The 26,647-nt window shown below is 36.2% G+C and overlaps 1 protein-coding gene across 21 annotated transcripts in view; it reads left to right on the top strand.

Moving 5' to 3' along the window:
• The window catches only part of DLG1 (discs large MAGUK scaffold protein 1), a gene marked incomplete at both ends in the record, with an annotated part of 293,223 nt that overhangs the window by 189,463 nt on the left and 77,113 nt on the right, over window positions 1–26,647 (top strand). For 19 of the 21 annotated variants that reach the window (XM_079704323.1, XM_079704314.1, XM_079704315.1 and 16 more), the window contains 3 exons: window positions 1,813–1,933; window positions 6,600–6,756; window positions 22,581–22,683. In XM_079704323.1, the coding sequence (XP_079560449.1) occupies window positions 1,813–1,933; window positions 6,600–6,756; window positions 22,581–22,683 (381 nt within the window). The remainder of the gene's footprint in view (window positions 1–1,812; window positions 1,934–6,599; window positions 6,757–22,580; window positions 22,684–26,647) is intronic. The other 2 variants (XM_079704322.1, XM_079704327.1) reach the window with 1 other exon arrangement.

Raw genomic sequence — 26,647 nt, 5'->3', positions numbered from 1 at the left:
CTTTCCTCAGCCATGTCCAGACTACTAGTAGCTCATAAAAGACATTCTTCATTTCTGTTACAGAGTTTTTGATCTCTAGTATTTCTTTTTGTTTCTTTCTTAGAGTTTTCATCTCTCCGCTAGTATTACCCATCTGTTCTTGCATATTGTGTTCTTTATCCATTAGAGCCATTAGCACATTAATCATTATTGCTTCAAATTCCTGGTCTGATAATTCCAACATCACTGCCATATATGAGTTTGGCTCTTATGCTTGCTCTGTCTCTTCAAACTGTGTTTTTGCCTTTTTGTATGTCTTGTAGTTTTTTCTTGATAGCCAGGCATGATGTACTGGATAAAAGGAACTGCTGTAAATACGCCTTTAGTAATATGGTGATAAGGTGTTGGAGTGGAAAAGTGTTGAATAGGCCTGTGATTAAGTCTCAGTCTCTTAGTGACCTTGTGCCTCTGCAGTGCTCTTCACAGTGCTTCTCAGTATTCTCCCCTGTTCTGCTCCCTTAGGACAGGATGGCTAGAATTGGCTAGATTTGGTTATTTCCCTTCCCCCAGCTCTGTTGGGCTCTGACAAAACCCCAGCAGGTGAGGCTCTGGTTAAATAGTTTCTTCTGAGGACAGACTGTTAAGAAGAACAAAATGCTCTTAATGTATTTCAAAATGGTTCCTTTTCCCCTCCTTCTGCCAGAAGCATGACAGAATTTTTCTCCAGTATTCACTGTGAGAACCTGTAGAGTTCTAGGAGGTAAGACTCACAAAAATGTGGAGCCCCTGATGATGGGGTCCCCCTGGAGTTTTTGACTCCCAAAGTCATCCACACTGAGCCCCCAACAATATGTTAATTACAGTTCAGGTTACTCTACCCCAGCACTTGTTACCACAGAGATTTCTGCTCTAGTAAGTTGTGATTTTCTGTATTCACCTATCAGTCTCCTTAATTGGGGGGACAGTGTTTTGCCCTATGACTTCTATCCTAAGCATCTAAGAAGGGTTGTTGATTTTTCAGTTTGTTCACCTTTTTAGTTGTTGTTAGGACAGAGTAATGACTCAAAGCTTCTTATATGCCAAGCTGGAAACCAGAAGTCCCTCAATTTATTCTAAAACTTTGTCAAGCGTAGTCTTTTTGCACCTATTTTTAAGCTTTTGGTTTTCGTTATTCACAACCAGAGTTTGAGTATACAGTTGATCATTGAACAACATGGGTTTGAACTATGTGGGTCCACTTATACATGGATTTTTTCAGTACGTACTACAGATCTGCGGTTAGCTGAATCTGTGGATGCAGAACCATGGATATGGAGGCCCAACTATGAAGTTATATGTGCATTTTCAATTTTTTGGAGGGTCGGTGCTTCTAACCCCCATGTTATTCAGGGAGCAGCCATATATACTTTCTAAAAACTAATCTGCAAAATAACTTCTTAGAAAAATAAAGTTACTGTACTTAAGACTGATTTGGTTCAGTCTTTCCTCTGACAGTCTTTTGAATAATCTTTCCTGGATTTCATTGTGCAAATCAATTACTGTAACTCCAGTTACTGTAAAACTAAACTCCTTTTTAGTTCTGTTTTCTCAGAGAAACAAAATGGAATAAGTTTGCTTTACTAATCTGAATTTCTAAACTAGTTTTTACCTGGAAATTTGAGCTTCTCTAATTTTTTTTACCTAATAAATAAATTTTCTCTACCAAATTCTATTATATAAATGAGTGAATATGAATTATACATTAATTAACTTTGAAACTGATAATCCACAAATGTGGTACTGAATGGTATGTTTCCTTTTTCAAGTGTTTTTTTTACTTACTTTATTTTAAAGCTTCTTCTCAGCCTGTTGATAACCATGTTAGCACATCTTCCTACTTGGGCCAGACACCAGCATCACCAGCCAGATATTCACCTGTTTCGAAAGCAGTGCTTGGAGATGATGAAATTACAAGGTAATAAACTGAATAGTCATCCTTCTTACATAAAGCCAACTATTAGATGGAGCTATAATTAGCCAACTAGGATAGTCACAATTTTCAGGACTAATTTTATTAACAGATAATGAACCTAAACCTTACTTTTTTTATTGGAGGGTTCATTGAAGGGCCATAAGTGTAAAAATATATTACAAATAAATCACTGCTTTTTTTTAGTGTTGCTATTTATTCTGACACCTAAAATTTACTTCCATCTAACATTACTAACGTTACTCACTGACAGTTTTTTAGATTAGCTGTCTCTTTTTTGGTGGTACGTGGGCCTCTCACTGTTGTGGCCTGTCCCGTTGCGGAGCACAGGCTCCAGATGCGCAGGCTCAGTGGCCATGGCTCACGGGCCCAGCCGCTCCGCGACATGTGGGATCCTCCCGGACCGGGGCACGAACTCGTGTCCGCTGCACTGGCAGGCGGACTCTCAACCACTGCGCCACCAGGGAAGCCCTAACTGTCTTTTTATTCCCCAAAAAACTCTTTTATCTAAGTGGGAAAAAAAAATGAAAAAATATTTTAGATCTTTTTCACATTATTCAACATAGTAATATTATGTTTGAACAGTTTACTTTATAGCTTTTGTAGAAGTAAATTTTGTAGAAGTATTTCATATTATAGCATTTAATGTTAAAATGTATGACAATTCATGTCATTTTATGTTTTTATTAATTGTATTATTGTTAGCATTATTATTTTTGAACCTTTATAATCATAATTATTCTTTATCTGTCAGACTCCTGAGTCTAAGCAGTGATCTCTTAAATGTCAGATAGGGGTGTTTGTCTTTGCCCTCTTCTTCAGGAGTTAGCAATATTGAGAACTTAATTTAATAGGTGCTCAGTAATTGTTTTAGGATGAAAATTACTGGAAAGAATAGTGTTTGTGATTATATGTTTGTGGTGTGAATTCTCGCCTGTTAATCTTTAGGCTGTGCTAGTATACTGACCTATCGTGGTCGTTTTATTGTTGATGTTATTTTCTAATACTGCTTATTTATAGAAGTAAAGAGGAAGTAGTTAATGGCTTATCTAGTCTTTAATCAGCATATTTTTCAAATTAAAAATATGTCATATTAGCATCTTGATTGCTGTTCCCCATCTTTTTTCACTGCATATCTCTTGTCTAGAATATTTGTTGGACTCTGTAGTATTACACAACAGGCCTACCTGTTTTCTGTATTCTTCTATAAAAATCAGGCAGTTGATTATTGAATATGTCTTCCTAAATGGTGAGTGTTTTATCACTCCCTTTTGATCATTATACTCCTTTGCCCAGATAATGAAGTACAGATATCTTTACTTCATATTAGAAGTTCTCCACAATTTAACCCTAAACAATTTTTCAGAGATTATATCACATTACCAATAAAAAGAGAAAATAAAAGAAATCCCAACATACAAACAGTTAATAATTCTGAAGTTCATTTTCTAACAGCTTTATTGAGATATGATTTACAAACCATACAGTTTACCATTTAAAATGTACAACACAGTGATTTTTAGTATATTACATTATAAATTTTTAAAATTGTGGTAAAATGTATATAACATAAAATTTGCTATTGTAACCATATTCAAATTGCGATTCAGTGGCATTAATTGCATTCACGATGTTTATGACCAACACCACTATCTTTTTCCAAACCCTGTTCAGGACTTCTCTGGTGATCCAGTGATTAAGACTCCACACTTCCCAGCTGCGTAGCACAGGGAGATCAGCTCGGTGCTTTGTGACCACCTGGGAGGGTGGGAGGGAGACACAAGAAGGAAGAGATATGGGGATATATGTATATGTATAGCTGATTCACTTTGTTATAAAGCAGAAACTAACACACCATTATAAAGCAATTATATTCCAATAAAGATGTTTAAAAAAAAAAAAAAAAAGACTCCATGCTTCCAATGCAGGGGGCATTGGTTTGATCCTGGTCAGGGAACTAAGATCCCACATGCCACATGGCACAGCAAAAGAAAAGAAACCCTTTTCATTGCTTCAGACAAACTCTATAACCATTATGCAATAATTCCACATTTCCCTGTTCTCCCAGCTCCTGGTAACTTCTAATCCACATTTTGTCTCTCTGAATTTGCATATTCTAAAATTGTTCATGTAGTGGAATCTTATAATACTTAACCTTTTGTATCTGGCTTCTTTCACGTAGCATAATGATGTTTTCAAGATTCATACATGTTGTAGCATGTATCAGAACTTCATTTCTGGTTATGGCTGAATAACATTTCATTATATGTATGTACCACATTTTGTTTATCCATTCATCTGTTGATGGACACTTGGGTTGTTTCCACCTTTTGGGTATTGTGAATAATACTGTGATAAACACTGGCATGCACATAGCTGCTTGCATACCTGCTTTTAGTTCCTTTAGATACATACCTAGAAGTGGAATTACTGGGTCATATGGTAACTATGTTTAGGTTCATGAGGAACCACCTAACTGTTTTCTGTAGCAGCCACCCCATTTTACATTCCCACCATCAATATATGAGGATTCCAATTTCTCCACATCTTCAGCAACATTTGTTTTTTCTCTTTTGTTTTGTTTTATAGCCATTGTTGTAGGTGAGACGTATCTTATTGTGATGTTGATGCATTTCCGTAGTGCCTAATGATGTTGAGCATCTCTTCAAATGCTTATGTTATTTGAAAAATCAATTTATTTTCCTCTGGAAATACTATTGGATTTCAGCAGGGTATTTTTAAATTATTATTTGCTGATGCAAAATTATAATTCATACATATGTTTTAATGTATTATAGGAACCCTAAACCATGAGTCCACAATCTAACAAGGAAATAAGACCAGTATAGTGAAACCTGTCTTGTGCCCCTGATCCTACCCTGCTTCTCCTACATTGCCCCACCAAGTTAACTCCTTTCCTGAATTTTGGATTTATTATTCCCTTTTTTCTTTCATATAGGTGTTTATGTATATATTTCCTAAACAACATATTGTTGAATTTTGCTATTTTTGACAAGAAAATATTTAGTATAATTTTGTTAATCCTGTAAGTGAACTGACAAAGCTGATTAATGGTGAATACCTATGTATGACTAGAAAACACCACTTTAAGTTTTGAGCAGACAAATATTTAAGAAGATTAATTCCACATTATATGGAAGGATCCCTAAAATTCAGTTTTTAGAAATATTTACTTCTGTTAAGCCGTTTGTTACCAAGAACTTTCTGCAGTGTTTTAGAAAAAGCAGATTAATTTTTAAAAATATTTACCAAATATGATACATTCTAATCTCAAATGATATTCTGTGATTCATCATATCTAAAACAGTCAGCTCTTGGAATTTTCATGGTCTTACCGGAAGATGTAAATAGTTTTCACACAATTATGTATAAGTGGCAGCAAATGTGAAACGTTATTAGTGGTAAGATGTATTCTGATTTCAGAGATTTTAAATTGGGAGTTGGAGGGAACAAAAGAGATGCATCTTAGAATGGATGGAAAGCAGAGATAGGTAGATGAATTGGAGGGATGTGACTTAAGAAATAAAGATATTTAATTACTTTATATAGAAAGTCTAGAGATGGGCATTTCTAACATTTGTGTAGCAAAACTAGGTCCATGGTATCTCTGGAATTCTGCTGGTTATCTTCATGATTGTAATATGTCCAAACCAGTAACGATTTTATAGTTCATTCTTTTGTGTGGGAGTGATTTGGAATAAGGAGGGGAACAAATATGCTTTGTATGGGGACAGAATATGCTTTGTGCCTTGTTAGAGTCTTTCTTTGGGAAGTGACAGTAAAATTTCCTGTTATTTCTTAGAGACCAGAATAGGGTCATAGCCTCACCTTAGCAAACGGGAGTGAAATTGCAGTGACTGGCATAGGCTATTCATGATTCATCCGTTTGAGAGTAGAAAGGGGGCCTGCCTACCTTCTCTAAGACAAAGGGATATCTGCCTTTTACAACATGTAAGAAGTAGAGACAGTGACTGTTTCTTAGGCAGTAAAGTGTGTGCAACATCAGCTTTTCATGAGTATTATTATTTTTTTTTTTTAATAAATTTATTTATTTATTTTTGTCTGTGTTGGGTCTTCGTTTCTGTGCAAGGGCTTTCTCTAGTGTGGCAAGCGGGGGCCACTCTTCATCGCGGTGCGTGGGCCTTTCATTGTCGTGGCCTCTCGTTGCAGAGCACAGGCTCCGGACGTGCAAGCTCAGTAGTTGTGGCTCACGGGCCCAGTCGCTCCGTGGCATGTGGGATCTTCCCAGGCCAGGGCTCGAACCCATGTTCCCTGCATCGGCAGGCAGATTCTCAACCACTTGCGCCACCAGAGAAGCCCCATGAGTATTATTTTTTGAGTAGGCTCTTTATATCATTATTTTTAAATTTCCACATTGTTTTCTCCTTTTTATTTTAGTTTTATGTTTGCTTGTTAAAAAGGATTTTTAGCTTCTATATAAAATTAGGATTTTTCCTTTTAATTTCTAGGCTTGGAAAGAATCTCTTTACCCCAGAGTTTAGAAAACTTTTAAATTTTACCTGACTTTTTTTATAATATGGAAATATGATTTATCAGTAGGGAATTCTCATTGATAGAAAGTCAAGTTCTCTATGTGTTTTAAGGTATTCAATATTTTTTTAATTTTCAGGGAACCTAGAAAAGTTGTTCTTCATCGTGGTTCAACAGGCCTTGGTTTCAACATTGTAGGAGGTGAAGATGGAGAAGGAATATTTATTTCCTTTATTTTGGCTGGCGGACCTGCTGATCTTAGTGGAGAGCTCAGGAAAGGAGATCGTATTATATCGGTAGGATATGTTAATCAAAATATGTCCTTATTATTTTAACTATGACCTGTTAATTATTAAACATTTTGTTTTTTATATTCTAAAGTTATGGGAGATATTTTGGCTATTTTCTTCTAACATTTTACAACTTAATTGTAGAATTACAGTGTTGACCGGGAACATGTTCTGTATGATAGATTTTCTTTTGGTATTTGACTTACTTGTAAGAGGTCAGTCTTTATGAATGTGATTGAAGGAAGTATGTATTCTCTATTTGTTGACTGCAAGGTTTTCTGTATGTCTGTTAACTCATCCTAGTTACTTGCATAGTTCATATCTTCTTTATACTTCAATCTGTTATCACCTTATCTGTTATTAAAGGAAACGTTTTAAGTTTATCTGAATGGTGGGTTTAACAGTTTGTCCTGGCAGCAATTTTTTTCCGTATATCTTTGAAACTATGTTACTAGGTTCATCTAAGTTTAGAATCAGCATTCCTTCCTGGTGAGTTGAAATTTTTTACCATTAGGTAATGATCCCCGTTACTTGTAATAATGGTTTTTACCCTAGAAGCTATAATGCCTGATATTACTGTGGCTCTGCTGACTTTTTTGCTTGATATTTGCCTCATCTTTTCTCCATTTTTCATTTTCAGTTTGTGTCTGTGCTTATGTGGCTATTACCCATACAATTTTAGACTAAAAGTTTATCAGTAATTCAGCTGTTTTCCCGAATGACTCAGATTTGGGGAAACCTTAATTATAATGGGGCTGTTTCTAGTATTTTACTTCTGTTTCATTTTTATATCCCTCAAACTTAGTCATTTTTCTTTTTGTTTTTGAACAGCTAATCCAAGTGTTCTACAATTTTTTGTTCATCATCCTTTCTTGTATCTCACTTCTTATGTGTTTCTCAACAAGTCACTAACAGCATTGGGACTGGATTCATAGCATAGGACTATCTTGATCACTGTAGAAAATTTAGCTTTTCTAGCTCCCATCCGCATGCTAGTAGAACTCCTTAGTTATTTCATAAAGCAAAAATGTCCCTCAAATATCCAAATGCACCTTAGTGGGAGCTCTTAGATTGTTCTTTCAGCAGTGATTTCTTGATGGTAAATACTCTTAGCATTTACCTGGAACTGTTTTTAATTTGCCCTCACTTATAAATTTAGTCTAGAACTCTATGTTGACAAGTGTTGTCTCTCAATATACTATGAACATATTACTTTATACTATCTGTCTTCTTTTGTTGTTGTTTAACAAAAATCACTCTTTGTTGTTTATAGGTGATTTCTTTTTTTCACCAATTGCTCTTAAGTCTCTTAGTCTTCGGTGCACTGCAGTTTTACGAAAATGTGTCTGTGTCTAGCATTTTATTTATTCTATCTGGAGTTCGTTATGCTTGCTGAATCAGAGGAGTCCTGTTTCATCAATTCTGGAATCTTAGCCAGTATATTTTTAAATTTTGCCTTTCCCACATTGTGTGTATTCTATCCTTGAACTTCTATGAGAGGACATTACCATTCTGTTCTCCATGTCTTTTAATCCCAATTTCATATTTATCAACTCTATCTCCTTGTACTTAATTTCAGTCAGATCTGTTTTCTAGCTCATAAATTTTCTTCATCTGTGTCTAATCTGCTCTTTAGGCTAAAACTAACTTTTTCATTTCAAAGTACCATTTTCTTTCTAGAAGTTCTTTCTAATTCTTTTTCAAATCTTCCTTGGTGGTTTTGGGGGAGTCTTGATTAAAGTTTCTTGTGTTCTTTTAGGTTTTTCTTTTAAACCTATTTATCTTATACAGGCATACCTCGATGATATTGCAGGTTCAGTTCCAGACCACGACCAAAAAGCAGATATTACAGTAAAGCAAGTCAAACAAATATTTTGGTTTCCCGGTACATGTAAAACTTATAATTATACTATATTATAGCCTATTAGATTAGCATTATATCTTAAAAAACAATGTCCATACCTTAATTTAAAAAATACTTTATTGCTAAAAAATGCTAACCATCATCTGAGCCTACAGAAAGTCATAATCTTTTTGCTGGTGGAGAGTTTGAAATATTGCAAGAATTATTAAAATGTGACAGAGACATGAAGTGAGCAAATGCTGTTGGAAAAATGGCACCAATAGAGTTGCTCAAAGCAGGGTTGCCACAAACCTTCAATTTGTAAAAAAATGCAATACCTGCAAAGTACAATAATGTGAAGCACAGTAAAATGAGATAAGCCTGTATTCTATAAATAATAGTTCTGTTTTCTGAAGTTTCTAGGTATCTAATACATGTTACTTTATGGTGACTTACAGTACATTGTTTTCCTATGTTCTAAATTTTTCATTGTGAACTTAATGTAGTAGTACTTTGTGTACTTCACATGTGGGTATTCAGTGCTGCCTGAATTGGGGAGTGGTATTCTTTGAAAAATATGTTAAGTTGATTGTGGTAGACTTGGGAGCATCATTCTTATCATCATTTTTCCATTGAGAAAACTGAAGTTTAGAGGGTGATTTGCTCATAGTAGCTAATAAAACCTAATAAGTGGTATAGGCAGGATTTACCTTAACCACTATATTATGCTATGTCGTTTTGTTTTTAATTAAAAATTTAAGTAACACTTTCTGAAATTTTAGGATCTGAGATACAGGGATAAAACCTATATCCTGGGTCAGCAATGCTATTCAGTATTGATAACTGTTTTAAATCATTTTTTCAAAATAAAGTAAAGAAAATCAGAAAGTACTCTTCAAACTGAAGATATATGTGGCTGGAACATGACAGGAAAAGCATTCCAAAAATTGGATCTTTTATTGCAGTTTTCAGATTGCAGTCCCTCTTTCCACCTGATCCTTCCCTGCACATACTTAGACATATCATCATATTCCTGCAGCCTATCTTTTTGAGGATCCTTTATAATTCAAGATAGACTGAGTCCAAGACAGAAAGAAGGTGGCTAATCATTTACAAAAGAAGTAGAGCTCTTTCTGGTTTTAGCTGTTCTGAGATATTGGTATAACTAACTGATATTTGAATGAAAGTCTTGGGAATTTGAGTCTTCAAATAGGCTATGGTACTTTGTTAAGGATTATAGTACTACAATTTTAGAAAATAAAGGAAATTATTAATATGCAGTGCAAGTAAATGGAAATTGTACCCATATGCTTCAGGCTACAGCAACTAAAATAGCATAGTACTACCCAAAAATAGTGATTATTAGAACAGATTTGTGAAGCAGAAATACACCTTAGTTACAGTGTTAGAATGTTGAGGGCCTTAAGAGACCATCACTCTTAACCATAACAACCAAAACCATCTGGATAAGTTTAGAAAAACTAAACTCATCAGAGAACTGAGGATTCAAAGTGACCTAAGTAAAATAACTTCCAGATAGTAACTAGCCCTACATAGAAGAGAAGACACCCATGGCAGCTGCTCCTTGGAAGAGCAGTGGGAGAAAGAGAAGGGTTAGACGGGGATAGTGAGGAACCAGCCAAACTTTACCCTAACATGTAATGGCCTCAGTGGACTGGTGAAACTGACAAAAAACTCTGGGAAGCCGCAGAGCAAGTCTGTACCTACCTGCCAACTCTTTTCCATGGGTCTTCACTGAGACCTCAGAGCTTGTAAACCAAAGGTTGTGAAACAACAGGGAGTTAAGAAAAAATTATTACTGAGTCATACAGAGCATCCCAAAATACAAGGCATCTGCCAGTAAATAGAGGACCTTGAGCAGAAGATCTGTGAAAACTAATCTCAGCAACTCCGTACTTTGAGCTGCTCAGGGATGAGAGCGGGGCAAGAAAGCTGAGAAAAAGCCCTCTGAGGCAGTGTGGACAGAGATACCTCCAAGAAACAGCAAGCCTGGGACAGGTCTAGAGAGCAAAGAAAACTTACCAGCAACCTCAGAAGCTGGCAGCAGGGTTATAAAGGTGTGTGTGTGTGTGTGTGTGTGTGTAATGAGATGAGATCTTTACACCAGTAAAGGGAATTTTACCAGTGCTCATAGCCTAAGTGCCTCAGAAAGAAAAGTCTTAATTCTGCTCTCAAAACATTTGAAACTAAAAGCTACAACAAAATCCAGTAGCAGCTCAACTACAGATCATATAGATACAGCTGCCCCACTCTGGTTGCCTGGCACAAGGGTTATTCCCAATTCTGGAATTAAATATTATTTATTTTTTATTTCAACCTCTACTGTTATTTTATCCCAAGTGTCTACTTTATAATTAAAAATTACAAAAACATGCAAAAAAGAAAGAAAAGCTGGTTGTCAAGACAAAACAGTCAATATAAGTAACTTGAGAAAAAGCTCAGATGTTGGATTTATCAAACAGGTATTTTAAAATAAGATAAAATGATGATAAAAATACTAAAGGATATAGGAGAAAGGTAGACAATATGGATGATAAGATGGGAGAATTTCAGCAAAGATATAGAACATATGAAAAAGTCACATGGAATTGCTAGAAATTTTTTTTTTAACTATCACAAGTGAAAATTTTGTCTGAAAGGCATAACAGCACACTGGAATCTGAAGAGGGAAGAATCAGTAAACTTGAACATAGGTCAAAGAAAATTTCCAAACTGAAACGTAAATCAGGAGGGGTGGAGGGAAAATCAGGGGAAAAAAGTAGACCAGAACATCCAAGGTCTATGGAAATAAAGAGGAGATGTCAGACAATAAAGAGGAGACAGAATCTTTGAAGACATAATGACAAAGAACTTTCAAAAACTGATGAAAGATATCAACCCACAGATCTGTGAAGCACAGCAAAGCTGAGGCAGAATACATGCAAAGGAAACCAGACCTAGATACATTGTAAAGTGCTAGAAAGCTATGGTAAAGAGCACATGTTAAAAGTAAACATAGAAACACATTACATATATAGGAACAGTACAAATGACAGCTGGATTCTCACTGGAAATATTAGAAGACATAAAGGAATGGAACAGTATCTTTAAAGTGGTGACAGAAAAAACCTTCAACCTAGAATCCTGTATCTCCTGAAATTAGTCATCAGAAATGAAGTTGAAATAAAGACATTTTCAAACAGACAGTATCTTAGAGAATTTGTTCTTGACAGACCTACAAGAAATACTAGAAGAAATTGTTCTGGTTAAAGAGAAATTATATCAGATGGAACCTAAATCTGCAGACAGGAAATAAGAATAACAGAAGGGGTAAATACCTGGATAAGTATAAAAGATACATTTTTAGAAAATAATTTTACATGTTTCGTTATAAGATGGTTGGCTCTTTAAAACAAAATAACTGCATCGTATTGTGTGAGTTATGGCATATGTAGAAGTAAGATATAAGGCCACCAAAGCACAAATAGAGAGGGGGAGAATGGTTCTTATACAGTTTGAGAAGTGGTGTAAAATTAATTGAAAGTAGCCTGTGATAATTTATACTTGCATGTTATAATCTCTAGAGGAAACACTAAAAATACTCCAAAAGGGTATAGTTTTTGTAAGTCAATACAGGAAATAAAATGAAATATGAAAAAATACATGCTTATTCCAAACAAAGGTAGGAAAGGAAGAAAAGACAAGGTAGAAAAAAGCAGTGCCAAGGTGTGAGGTTAAAATGCAACTATATTAATATTTACATTATAGTTAGCACTTTAATTAAGATGCAGAAATTGTCAGCTTAGTTCAAAAAAACCAAGACCCAAATATAGACCCTTTTTCAGAAATTCACTTTAAATATAAAGTTTCATACGTTGTAAGTAAAAGAGTAGAAGAAATTATGCTATGTAAACAACATATGAAAGATGGTGTGACTATATTCATATGAGACAAAATAGACTTCAAGGCAAATGGTGTTATTTCTGAGAGATTTTATAATAATGAAAGCATCATTTCTTCAAGAAGACATAACAGCCCTCATTGTGCATGTACTTCGTAATCCTTTCAAAGCACATAAAGCAAAAATTCCCAGAACTAAAGAGAGAAATGGACAAATCTACAGAGTTGGGGATTTAAACACCCTCTTCTATAACTGGTAGAATAAGTAGAGAAAAGAAGAAAATAGCTTTAGCCTTACCACTCATCATCTATAAAAATTAACTTGAAATGGATTGTGGAACTAAACTTCTAGAAAAAAACATACAAGAAAATCTTAGTGAACTTGGATTAGTCAAAGATTTCTTAAATGGTACCAAGGTACCAAGTCAGTCCAGTGGTGAAAGGAAAGTCTTTTTAATAAATGATGCTGAAACAGCTGGATATCTTTATGGAAAAAATACAAATTTCAACTCAGTCTTACTCCAGATATAAAAATTAATTCTAGATGATTATAAATCTTATAAATCTAAATGTGAAGCCCAGAACCATAATCCTCCTGGAAGAAAACATAGAAGGATATCTTTGCAAACCTGAGGTAGACGACAGTTTCTTGGACAAGATATGTTAAACACTAACCATAAAAAAATGTGCCATTAAGAAACCAAATAGGCAAGCTGTACAATGGGAAAAAATATTCTCAGTACATATATCTCACAAAAAACTTATATCCAGAATATATAAACATCTCCCACAAAGCAGCAGTGAAAGATGAGTAACTCAATTTAAAAATGAGGGGAGATTTCCCTGGTGGTGCAGTGGTTAAGAATCCACCTGCTAATGCAGGGGACACGGGTTCGAGCCCTGGTCCGGGAAGATCCCACATGCTGAGGAGCAACTAAACCCATGTGCCACAACTACTGAGCCTGTGCTCTAGAGCCCACAAGCCACAACTACTGAGCCCGTGTGCCACAACTACTGAAGCCCACACCCTAGAGCCTATGCTCCACAGCAAGAGAAGCCACCGCAATGAGAAGCCTGTGAACCACAACAGAGAGTAGCCCCCGCTCACTGCAGCTAGAGAAAGCCCATGCACAGCAGTGAAGACCCAATGCAGCCATAAATAAACAAATAAATAAATTTATAAAAATGAGGGGAATTCCCTTGTGGCGCAGTGGTTAAGAATCCACCTGCCAATGCAGGGGACACAGGTTCAATCCCTGGTCCAGGAAGATCCCACATGCCACAAAGCAACTAAGCCCATGCACTACAACTACTGATCCTGTGCTCTGTAGCCTGCGAGCCATGACTACTGAGCCTGTGCGCCACAACTACTGAAGCCCACGTGCCCTAGAGCCCACACACCACAACTGTGAAGCCCGTGCCCTCTAGGGCCCACGTGTCGCAACTACTGAGCCTGCGTGCTGCAGCTGCTGAAGCCCACACAGCTGGAGCCTGTGCTCTGCAACAAGAGAAGCCATCGCAATAAGAAGACCGCGCACCACAACAAAGAGTAACCCCTACTCGCTGCAACTAGAGAAAGCCCGCATGCAGCAATGAAGACCCAATGCAGCCAAAATAATAATACTAATAAATAAATAAATGAGCAAAAGACTTAAACAGATATTTCACAAAACAAGGTGTATCAGTGGCTTGTAAACACATGAAAATTTACTTAACATTAGGCATCAGGGCAAGGCAAAAAACACAATGAATAAACAAAACAGGGTTAGACAGGAATTTTGGTGGGAGCAATGTCACTTTTTTACATCTTGATTGTGGCAGTGGCTATACAACATACACAGTTGTCAACACTCTTACCTGTAAACTAAAAATGATTACTCTATTGAATGTAAATTATGCCTGAGTAAAAATATTTTTAAAGCCATAGTGAAATACATACCCTATCCAGTTGAATGGCTAAAGAAAAAATAATGATGACAACAAACATTAGGATGTGGAGCAGTTATAACTCTTATTCTTTACTGGTGGGCATGTAAAACTACACAACCACTACAAGAACTTTTGGGGAAGTTTTAAAGAAATTGTACATACACCTAACCTGATATCACCCAGATTTTATCCAAGAAATCTTATGTTTACACTATAACAGGAATGTTCATAATAGCCTATCCATAATAAAACTCAGACAGCATGGATGACACTAAAACACATCGTGTTGAGTAAAACAGAACACACCACAAAAATACATACTGTATGATTCTAATTATAATCATGTGCAGGCAACACTAATTTGTATTGATAAGTCAGAACATGGTTGATGCTAATTGTCCTATTATAAAGAGGCATAATGGAGATTTCTGGGTTGGTTGATGGAAAAGATATGTTTGGGGTTATAGTTTCATGGGCATATACAGTTGTCAAAAATCCTTCCAACTGAACTGTTTAAATTTGTACATTTTATTGCTTGTAAGTTATACTGTAATTTAAGTTTTAAAAATAATTTACAGTGTAAGGGCAAATTAGTGATAAGGAATGAATTTTTAAAAAATAAATGTTGGAGGGCTTCCCTGGTGGCGCAGTGGTTGAGAGTCTGCCTGCCAGCGCGGGGGACATGGGTTCGAGCCCTGGTCTGGGAGGATCCCACATGCCGCGGAGCGGCTGGCCCCGTGAGCCACAATTACTGAGCCTACGTGTCTGGAGCCTGTGCTCCACAGCGAGAGGCCACGATAGTGAGAGGCCCGCGCACCGTGATGAGGAGTGGCCCCCACTTGCCGCAACTAGAGAAAGCCCTCACACAGAAACGAAGAGCCAACACAGCCATAAATAAATAAAAAAATAAATAAATAAAAAATTTAAAAAAAAAAAAAAAAAAAAAAAAAATGTTGGAGAAATTAGCTAGTTGCTTAGTGGAATAAAATTAGCTTAGAGCCTCACTTCACACCTTGTGTCAAAATTAATTCTCAGTTGGCTTAGAGGTATGTGTGAAAAACTCAAAACAAAAATATATATTTTTAAAATTGTCCATGTGGGACCTCTTTATGTGGGTTACTGTCACACTGCTAGAATATTTTAGTCTGACGAACACAATGTGGTTCACCCAGAACTTTCCCAGTTTTAGCACTGAAAGCCCCATGTCTGGAAACCCCTTTAGGCTAAGTTTTAAAACTGAAAGTCCCAGACCCTCCCAACCAGTTGCTTGCCCTAATGTTACTGTAAGTTAAATTCAGCCTTCTGTTTGTCAGTATGCATCCATAATCTTAAATATTTTAATGGTTACTAAGCTGCTCTAGGGAAATACCCTAGGGAAATACCCTGAGAAGCAATAGGCAGGACCTTAAGAACAAGAGAAAAACATGAGAAAAGATATTCAAAACTAAAATAAAACCCAGAAACACTTATTTAAGTATCTCTTTACACAAAATTTAGCTATTTTCAGTCTTCAGCTTGTATCAGGATAACCTCAAGGCGTTATTAAAAAACAGATTCCTAGATTCCATCCCCAAAGTTTCTGATTCAGTGTGACTTGGATAGGATCTGAAAATTTATATTTCTTTCAAGTTTCCATGAGATACTGATGTTGCTGCTCCTGGGACCAAACCTTGTGAACCACTGTTCTAAAGATATCCCTGTTATTGATGTTCTTAATGATAACCCACATTACTGAGAAAAGCAAAATATTTGGGAAGGCAAGGAAATAAATAATTTTTATAAAATATTCCCTTTGATATATTTAATTTTGTTGAAGAAAGAAGCTTTTGAAGTCAAGGTTTATTATTGTACAGATGTTGAACAGTGCATTTTTCACTATGGTTATAAATGGAAATATTACTGTTATTTACAGTGATGACAAGCATAGGGCAGGATATAGTTGATATTCCCTGAAAATTTAGAAACATGGAAACTGACCCAAGAGACTTCAACAAAAATTCTCTCCTTCATAAAAACAGTGAGAAAAGTGACCAAAATTGTTTTTAGAATAAACTTTTTCAGAACTCTGGAAATTAACCAAAGACTGACAGCCATTCAGGAAGTGTTTACTCAAAAAAAAAAAAATGCTGAATCTCTGTAAGAATGAGCTTTGTGGAATTTTAATTTGCCTAAGTCCCATCCCTGGCTCTCTATCACCACATTAGCCTTGAAAAAGAGCCCACCTTTTCAGTGAGAACAAGTGGCCCAACAGCCACTAGAGAGAGCAAAATGGTGGTAGAACGTTCAGAGCTTCTTTTCCAAAGAACTCATAATTTGACCTGTCTGGTGGGTTCTTGGAACATCGTATTTGAAAGGTTCCCTGTATTTGACCTGATTCAAAGCTCCACCAGTGCAAAAGCCTTTTCCCCTGGGGTAATTGCAAAAACAATTAAAGGCATATTATGGCTGCCTGAGACATTGGTAACAGTTGGGGCAAACAGTAGACTAATCAAAAACTTAAAAAGAGGGCTTCCCTATTGGTGCAGTGGTTGAGAGTCTGCCTGCCTATGCAGGGGACACGGGTTCGTGCCCCGGTCCGGGAAGATCCCACATGCCACGGAGCGGCTGGGCCCGTGAGCCATGGCCGCTGAGCCTGCGTGTCCGGAGCCTGCACTCCGCAACGGGACAGGCCACAACAGTGAGAGGCCCGCGTACCGCAAAAAAAAAAAAAAAACTTAAAAAGAAAAGCTAGGGAGTGAACTCTCCATAGGACCTTTGAAAAGCTCTTATACTTTGGAATCTAGGAGGACACATGCATGGTCTTGGACTGTGTGCCTGCTCAGGAAAGACCTGAAGAGGCCCTAAACTCTCATCTCTGGCTGACCATGAGCCTCTGTGCAAGAAAGAAGTGAAGATTAAGGCAGAATCATCAGTTGCCTAGCTGATTGTTGAAGGCATTACCCAACATGCGCACATTTAATGAAATCTCTGTCCAGCCATTAACTGACCACTCTGCTAATCAGGCAGACACTTCACTGGCACATACAACAAAGAATACAAGCCTTACAGAATTCAGAAAAGTCACCAAACAACTACTATAACAAACAGCAGTAATATCAAGCCCTTGGTAGGAGGACAGATCTTATACCCAGAATTGCTACTTTATATTATTTTAAATGTCTGGTTTTCAACAAAAAATTGAGACATGCAGCAAAACAAGAAAATGTACATAGGGGGAAAAGCAATCAGTAGAAACTGTCTGTAAGGAAGCCCAACACTATACTACTAGACAAAGATTTTAAATCAGATATTTTAAATATATTCTAAGAACTAAGGGAAACCATGTCTAAAGAATGTAAGGAAAGTATAGGAACAATATCGCACCAAGTAGAGTATGTCAGTAAAGAGATTTCTTTTATGAAAAAGAAACAAACGGAAATTCTGGTGTTGAAAAGTACAATAACTGAAATGAAAAAAAAAAGTCCTCTAGACAAGTTCAACAGCAGATTTGACCTGGCAAAAGAAAAAAATCTGCCAACTAGAAGATATGTCCGTTAAGACTACCCAGGCTGAAGAACAGAAAGAAAAAGGAATTAAGAAAAATTGTCAGAGGCTCAAAGACCTGTGGGGATACCATCAAGTATACCAATGTATGTATAGTGAAGTCAGAATGACAAAAGAGAGAGAAAGAGGCAGAAAGAATATTTGAATAAATAATGGCAAAAACCTTCCCAAATTTAATGAAAAACATTGTACACATCTGAGAAGCTCAGTGAACTACAAGTAGAATAAACTTGAAGAGATCCACACCACAGATAAATCATAACCAAATATCAAAAGACAAAGGGAGAATCCTGAAAGCAAAGAGAAATCACTGATTACAGGGTAAGATTAACAGTTGATTTCTTGTCAGAAATCATGGAGGCCAGAAGGAAAAAAGCCATTGTCCAAGGTTTCTATACCCAGTCAAACTATCCTTCAGAAACGAAGGACAAATCTGAGTCCCAGGTAAACAAAAGCTAAGGAAGTTATTAATCTCAGCTTCTCTTATAGACAGTAAACCTGCCCTACAAGGAGAACTAAAGAGAATCCCTTAGACCAGAAAGAAAGGACATTAGAGAGTAGCCCAAATCCATATGAAGAAATAAAGAGCACTGTTAAAAGTAACTATATAGGTAAATGTAAAACAGCATAAGTGCATTTTTTGTTTGTAACTCTTTTTTTGTCCTTTATAATTTAAACAACTAAATAAAGCAATAATTTTAAATCTGTGTTGATGGGCACACACACTGTATAAAGATGTAATTTATATGACAGTAGTATCACAGGGGGTATAGAGGGCACAGAGTTATAAGAGCAGAGTTTTTATATACTATTGAAACTAAGTTGGTATTAATTCAAAGTAAATAGTTATAAAATGTTAATTATGATCTAGAGAAACCACTAAGCAAATAACTCAAAATATATATAATTTTTTTAAAGGGTATTAAGATAGTACAGTGGAAAATACCTATTTTACAAAAGAAGTTAATAATGGAGGAATAGAGGAACAAAAAAGACAAGGTGTGAAGAAAACAAATAGCAAAATGGATGGCATAAATCTTTTTTTTTCGATAAATTACATTGAAGGTAAATGGGTTAAATACTCCAACTAAAAGACAGATATTGACAGGGTAGATTTTAAAAGATCAAATTATATACTTTCTACCACAGACACACTTTAGATTCAATCTTCATTGAAAGTAAAAGGTTGGAAAAGATATGCTATGCAAACAGAAACCAAGAAACACATAAAATGGCTGTACAAGTATCAAACAAAGTAGACTTTAGGAAAAAAATTGTTTCTCAAAATCTAAGGACATTTTATAATATATGTGTTATATAGATTATGTGTGATATATAGTTATACATATTGTGTAATTGTTGATAAATTTCTAGAAAGACATAAACTTTTGAAACTGACTCAAGAAGAAATGGAAACTATAACTGTAGACCTGTAACAATTAAGGATATTGAATTGATAATCAAAACTTCCCACAAAGGAAAGAACCCAGGACCAGATGGCCTCACAAGTGCAATCTATAGAACGTTTAAAGAAGAGTTAGCACCATTCACAGACTCTTCCCCAAAAAGGGAATAGGTGTGAAGAACACTTCCCAACTCATTCTACAAGGCCAATATTATTCTTATATCAAACCAAACAGACATCACAAGAAAAGAAAACTACAATATCCCCTATGAATTTATATGTAAAAATCCTCAACAAAATAGCCATCTGGATTCAGCATAAAAAAAGGATTGTAATACAGGAAGGAATAAAGAGCATTAAAAATGGCAAAAAAAAAAAAAAAAAAAAAAGGATTGTACACCAGCATTAAAAAAGGATTATACCCCATAACCAAGTGGAATTTGTCCAAGGAATGCATAGTTGGTTCAACACAGGGATAACCAAAGTAAAACACCATGTTAATAGAGTTAAGGATATAAGCCACATGACCATCTCAACAGAAAAAGCTCCTGTCAGAAACCAACAGCTTGCATCATAAAAGCACCAAACAAATTAGGAATAGTAGAGAACTTCCTCAACCTGATAAAGGATGTCTATGAAAAACTGATAACTTATGTCACACTAAATGCTGAAACACTGAAAGCTTTCCCTCTGAGATCAGGAACAAGACAGAGGTGTCCACTCATGCCACTTTTATTCAACATTGTGCTGGAGTTTCTAGATTGGGCAGTTAGGCAAGGAAAAGAAATAAAAGCTTTCTAGATTAAAAAGGAAGAAGGAAAATTATCTCTTATTTGCAGATGCCATGATCTTATATATAGAAAATCTTAGGAAATCCAAAAAAACTATCAGAGATAATAACCAAGCTCAGCACGTTTGCAGGACAGAGAATCACTATACAAGAAACAGTTGGGTTTCTATATACCAGAGTTGAACAACCTGAAAGTGAAATTAAGAAAATAATTTTGTTTATAGTAGTATCAAAAAGAATAAATTTAACAAAGTGGATAAACAAAATATAGAATATCCATACAATGGGGTATATGATTCAGCCATAATAAGTAACAAAGTACTAAAACAGGCTAAAACAAGGATGAACCATGAAAACAAGCTAAGTGAAGAAGCCAAACACCAATAGCCACATATTGTAATATTCCTTTTATTTAAAATGTACAGAACAGACAAATCCTTAGAGTTAGAAAGTAGAATAGTGGTTGCCAGGGTCTAAGGGGAGAGGGAAGGGGGGCATGAATGCTAATGGGTAGTGGGTTTTTTGGGGGTGGGGACTGATGAAAATGTTTTGGAATTAAAGCATGGTGATGGTTGCACATGCTTGTGAATGTACTGAAAAACACTAAATAGTACACTTTAAAAGTTTGGACTTTATATAAATTGTATCTCCATAAAAAAGTGACCCTAAGTCTGTTTACACGATATGTTTCTCAGTACCAGGATTTCTTCTAAAGTATCCTTGATAATGTATTCCATTAAAATGTTTGGTGTTATTTAGGAACATTTTTAATTTGTAGTCTTGTTAACAAACTATTCTCCTTTGAATCTGTGTAGGTTGTTTTCAGATCTTTTCTGTAGCAAAGGGATCCAATGCTCAGGAATAATTCATTAAAAATTGTGATCTTTTCTAAAATAATCTGTGAAAGTTTGTCTACCTTTTATATTTATTCTCTAATTTTTTCTGCTAGAAATTAGGAGGATTTTCTTTATGTTCAAGGTAGAACTATCAGTTATTCTCTAATAAGATATTAAGCTAGCGATATTCTCTAATAAAGCCACATTATGTTACACTTGTTTAGATTAAGGTTTTTGGATCTTGATTTTCATTCGAGAGGTGTCTGTACATTTTAACTTAGTTACATAGTAATATCCTTTATAGATAATGTAAAACATCAGGTCTTTAAATGTTTTACTTTAAACATTAAATATGTTCTTTTATGTAAATTTTATGATCCCAGGAATTTCTGGGCTATAGTCAGATTTTCCAAAATTGGTATGTAATTTTTAACAGGTTTTAGATTAGATGTCAATGAAGCAGGCTGCCATATTAAAATTGTGTGACAGTTCTTCTTTCCAAAAATATTCAGTAAAGGTCCCAAACATTGCTGTTGTTTTTTTTTTTTTTTGCGGTACGTGGGCCTCTCACTGCTGTGGCCCCTCCCGTTGCGAAGCACAGGCTCCGGATGCGCAGGCTCAGCGGCCATGGCTCACGGGCCCAGCTGCTCCGCGGCATGTGGGATCTTCCCGGACCAGGACACGAATCCGTGTCCCCTGCATCGCCACCAGGGAAGCCCTCATTGCTATATTTTATTCATTCATGGTTCTTAAGGGAAAAAGCCAACTTAAATATTTAAAGTTAATTACATTTAAGTTTAATGCTCACATTAATGTCCTATTAAGTTTTTCTTGTAGTGGAAAAGGTTCAGTCTCTAAAGACAGTGTACCTTGCAGCATACTAGGTGCTGGCAGCCTTTCAGAAATAAGAATGAAGTTGCGTATTCTTCTAGAGTGGGATTGATCACCTCATTAATTATTTTACCCAAGGAAAGTCCCTGTGGTCAAAAAAAGTCTTCTTGCTCATTTAATAACATTTACTGTATTTAAATGTCAGTCCGTGAAATCTGAGCTATTTTAATACTTAAAGTAATTGCTTTCCTGTTACTCCAAAAGAATGGAAGCTTTAGTTTTGGAAAGGAAGGAAGAGAATTGAAACTGAGATGAGTAATAGTGAAGATGTGGCAGGAGTTGAAAGGATGCTGTAATCAAAATGAATTTCCCTCACATTGCCTGAGTTACTGGTGAAATGAAATGTACAAAATGATGACACTTGTTGATTTTTGAAGTTGTCAAATTAAGGTACATTTCTCAAGAGATTGATAGACAACCTTCTGGAAAACTTAGGGGAAAATGTTTTGGATTTGTTCACTTGACAGTAAACATAGTATTTTAAGTGAATAAAATTGTTTTGATTGACTATACAATATATTTTTGTTTTACTGTATAACATATTTTTAGTAAATCAGAACAAGAAAATATTTTAGTGATAAAGTAATTGCAAGTAATTTTTTTTAATCTATGCCTGCTCAAAGAATAGGCTATTGTGATTTCTAATCAGTGTGATGATTTTCTTTCAAATTTAATATGTGGCTTGATTTACAGGTAAACAGTGTTGACCTCAGAACTGCCAGCCATGAGCAGGCAGCAGCTGCTTTAAAAAATGCTGGCCAAGCTGTCACAATTGTTGCACAATATCGACCTGAAGGTAATAAATTCTTATTGTCTGTATTTATTTTTTATTTCAGTTTTTAGAAGTCTTCCTCTTAATAATGTTTAACTTCCCAAGCTTAACTTTCTTTTTATATTTTTGTCTGATTTATTAATCTGTTATTTGTTTAGTTTGAACTTAATTCACTATCCAGATCAAAGAGTTTTTAATAGAATGTAGGAACTTGTATCTGCCAACTCTCTGAATATTTCTCTATTATTTGGATTAATTTTCAGGAGTTTATCTTTTTAAATGTGTCATCTAACCAAACACATACCTTTAAGTATACCTTTGACTAACTCAGTGGTTCAAAAGCAAAGATAGTAATTTTGCCAAAGAAAATTAGGTTATCTCAGTATTTTCTGACCTTTGAATTAGGTTATATTTATTAATAACAGGATTTAAGATATGTTTCTAATAGCCTTTATTGTTACTTAAAGAGAAAGAATGTAAGTTTGAGATATGATATTTTTCTAAATAGTGAGGTATCATGGACTTGACCTTACCAAGTTCCTACTGGGAGAAGGTGATAATGGAAAATTTGAGGTCATATTAAACATACATAAGATTCTAGTTTACATCAACATAACCACTTCAGTAAAACCTCAGTGGAATTTAAAAAGCTTAAACACGCAAAAGAATACATAGCACACTAGTTAATGTTCCTAAACAAGGTGAAGAAGGAAAGAATGATGTGACTAAAGGAGCCAGGTGAATCATTCTATGATTTAGCAGCTGTTACATGTATTATTCTTTTCTTGGAGTGGAATTTATTTCTGTAACAAAACCTGATCAAAGTAGTATGCTGGGCATTGCTTGCTATTTCATAATATTTCCTATAAACCTCAGCAATCTAGGTTCAGTAACTGAACAAGAATAAATTTATTTATGTAAGGGGTAAGTTCCAAATAAATCACATTAATCAAGCAAATAGGGATTAATATATGAAGTTAGAATGCTAATTCATTAATTTTTGTGAGAAACAAAACTACCAGTGTGACTACACATGCTTTTATCTTCTGGCCAACACATTCTTGCCCAATAGGCATATTATACGGAAACAAATTATAATCAGTGCTTGCTTAGTATTATAGAAAGCCTCTTATTTATATGTTTATGAGAAATATAGACTATTTAGGTATGATTAAGGGTAAGTCAATATCTGCTCCTTGACCTCCCTAGAAAACACACAAAAGCAACAAGGAAGATAAACACATATTTCTACCCGTACAGCTTCACTTCTCATTAAGCAAAACTAAGAAGACAGGTATAATACCTGGACAACAAAATACAGGCAAAGGCTGCTTAAGCAGGTTAAGATCTGGCAAAAGCTACATGTAAAGGAGGGAAGAGTAAAAGCATGGAATGTTGAGAATGCTCAGTGGTAGCAGAACATAGAATATGACAGAAAATTGTACTTCCTGAAGATGGGGGGCTTGTTTTTGAAGTATAAAAACATTATCCCTTGTTTATGGCAGGCCACATAGAAATTGGAGTGAGCAAGCTAGAGCAGAAGCCATCCTTGATGTGGTTTTGTTTAAAGGAAGTATTTGGTTAAAACAGTCTGTCAGATTATCTGATGCTATCAAGGCAGTCTTTTGGTTGTAAAAGCTGTAAAAATAACCTGTGCTTCCATCCCCACCCTGCACCCCAAACTTTCTGGTCCAGCCAACTCATTCAGTAATAAGCAATTTAAAAGGAACTAGCCTGGCATTCATACAAAGATATTAATAAGGAGACATGGAAACAAATAGCAAAGCTTAGCAAGAGATAAAAGTTGTCACAAACATGCATTTACACACACAAAAAAAAATTGGCACATATCAGATGAAACTTTGATTTTAATGTTCTTAAACAATTTATGCATTCACTTCTTTGAAAGAAGACCACAAAGTAGATATGTAAAGAACTGTAGGAAAAGATGGCTTAACAACCAGAAGAGTTTAATTTTGAGCTAGCAGAACCCAGGAAAGAAGAAGAAAGCAAACCATTTTCTTAAATTGGAACACAAAGGCAAAGAAACACTGCAGAACAATCAATAGGGGACATAAAGGATACAATAGGAAAAGTAAACAAAATGAAATAGAACCGAAGAGAATTTTTTTTTTTTTTTTTTTGTGGTACGCGGGCCTCTCACTGTTGTGGCCTCTCCTGTTGCGGAGCACAGGCTCCAGACGCGCAGGCTCAGCGGCCATGGCTCACGGGCCCAGCCGCTCCGCGGCATATGGGATCCTCCCAGACCGGGGCACGAACCCGTATCCCCTGCATCGGCAGGCGGACTCTCAACCACTGCGCCACCAGGGAGGCCCGTGAAGAGAATTTTTAAAGGTTAGAGAGAAAAGACAGGCAATTATATATTATATATATATATACTTTTATATATATATATATATATATATACACACACACACACACATATATATATATACACACACACACACACACACACACAGGATATACTTAATTAGACTTTCTGGAAAAAGTAAATTTTTTTTAAAGAAAAGAATAAATGCTTGCAATTATAATTCATTCAAGAAAACATTACTAGATTTGAAAGAAGTAACTTTATATTGAAAAGACACAGCATGATAAAAAATTAACTCAGAATGGTCAAAATTCAGACATATTCTAGTTAATTTTTATCAAGAAAGAATTTTCTGGAGTATTGGTTCAAGATGGCGGAGTAGAAGGACGTGTGCTCACCTCCTCTCGCAAAAGCACCGAAATCACAAATAACTGCTGAACAACCATTCACGGGAAGACACTGGAACCCACCAAAAAAGATATCCCACATCCAAAGACAAAGGAGAAGCCTCAGTGAGATGGGAAGGGGGGGCACAATCATGATAAAATCAAATCTCATGCCTGCCAGGTGGGCGAACCACAAACTGGAGAACAATTAAACCACAGAAGTTCTCCCATGGAGTGAAGGTTCTGAGCCCCACGTCAGCGTCCCAGCCTGGGGGTCCAGCAACAAGACTAGCAATCCCCAGGGATTCTGTCTTTGAAGGGCAGCAGGATTTGAGTGCAGGACTTCCACGGGACTGGGCAAAACAGGGACTCCACTCTTGGAGGGCACACACAAAGTCTTGTGCACACCAGGACCCAAGGGAAAGGAGCAGTAACCCCATAGGAGACTGAACCAAACCTACCTGCTAGTGTTGGAGGGTCTTCTGCAAGGGCAGGGGGCAGCTATTGCTCACCAAGGGGAACAAGGGCACTGGCAGCAGCAGTTCTGGTAAGTACTCATTGACGTGAGCCCTCCCTGAGGCCGCCATTAGCCCCACCAAACAGCCTGTAGGCTCCAGCGCTGGGTTGCCTCAGGCCAAACAACCAACAGAGAGGGAATACAGCCCCACCCGTCAGCAGACAGGTGGATTAAAATTTTACTGAGCAAGGCTTTGCCCACCAGAGCAAGACCCATTTCTACCCACCACCAGTCCCTCCCATCAGGAAGCTTGCACAGGCCTCTTAGATAGCCTCATCCACCAGAGGGCAGACAGCAGAAGCAAGAAGAACCATAATCCTGCAGAATGAAAACCACAATCCTAGAAAGTTAAACAAAATGAAAAGACAGAGGATTATGTCGCAGGTGAAGGAACAAGATAAAATCCCAGAAAAACAACTAAATGAAGTGGAGATAGGCAGCATTCCAGAAAAAGAATTCAGAATAATGATAGTGAAGATGGTCCAGAATGGAGGCAAAGATTAAGGAGATGAAAGAAATGTTTAACAAAGACCTAGAAGAACTAAAGAACAAACAAATGAACAATACAATAACTGAAATGAGAAATACACTAGAAGGAATCAATAGCAGAAAAACTGAGGCAGAAGAACTGATAAGTGACCTGGAAGACAGAATTGTGGAAATCACTGCTGCAGAACAGAATAAGGAAAAAAGAATGAAAAGAAATGAAGACAGCCTAAGGACAACATTAAATGCACCAACATTTGCATTATA

Source organism: Hyperoodon ampullatus (genome assembly GCF_949752795.1).
Source record: "Hyperoodon ampullatus genome assembly, chromosome: 5".
NCBI classification, from domain to species: Eukaryota; Metazoa; Chordata; class Mammalia; order Artiodactyla; family Ziphiidae; genus Hyperoodon; species Hyperoodon ampullatus.
The sequence above is the reverse complement of the archived record's forward strand: the minus strand, read 5'-3'. Positions and strand labels throughout refer to the sequence as shown.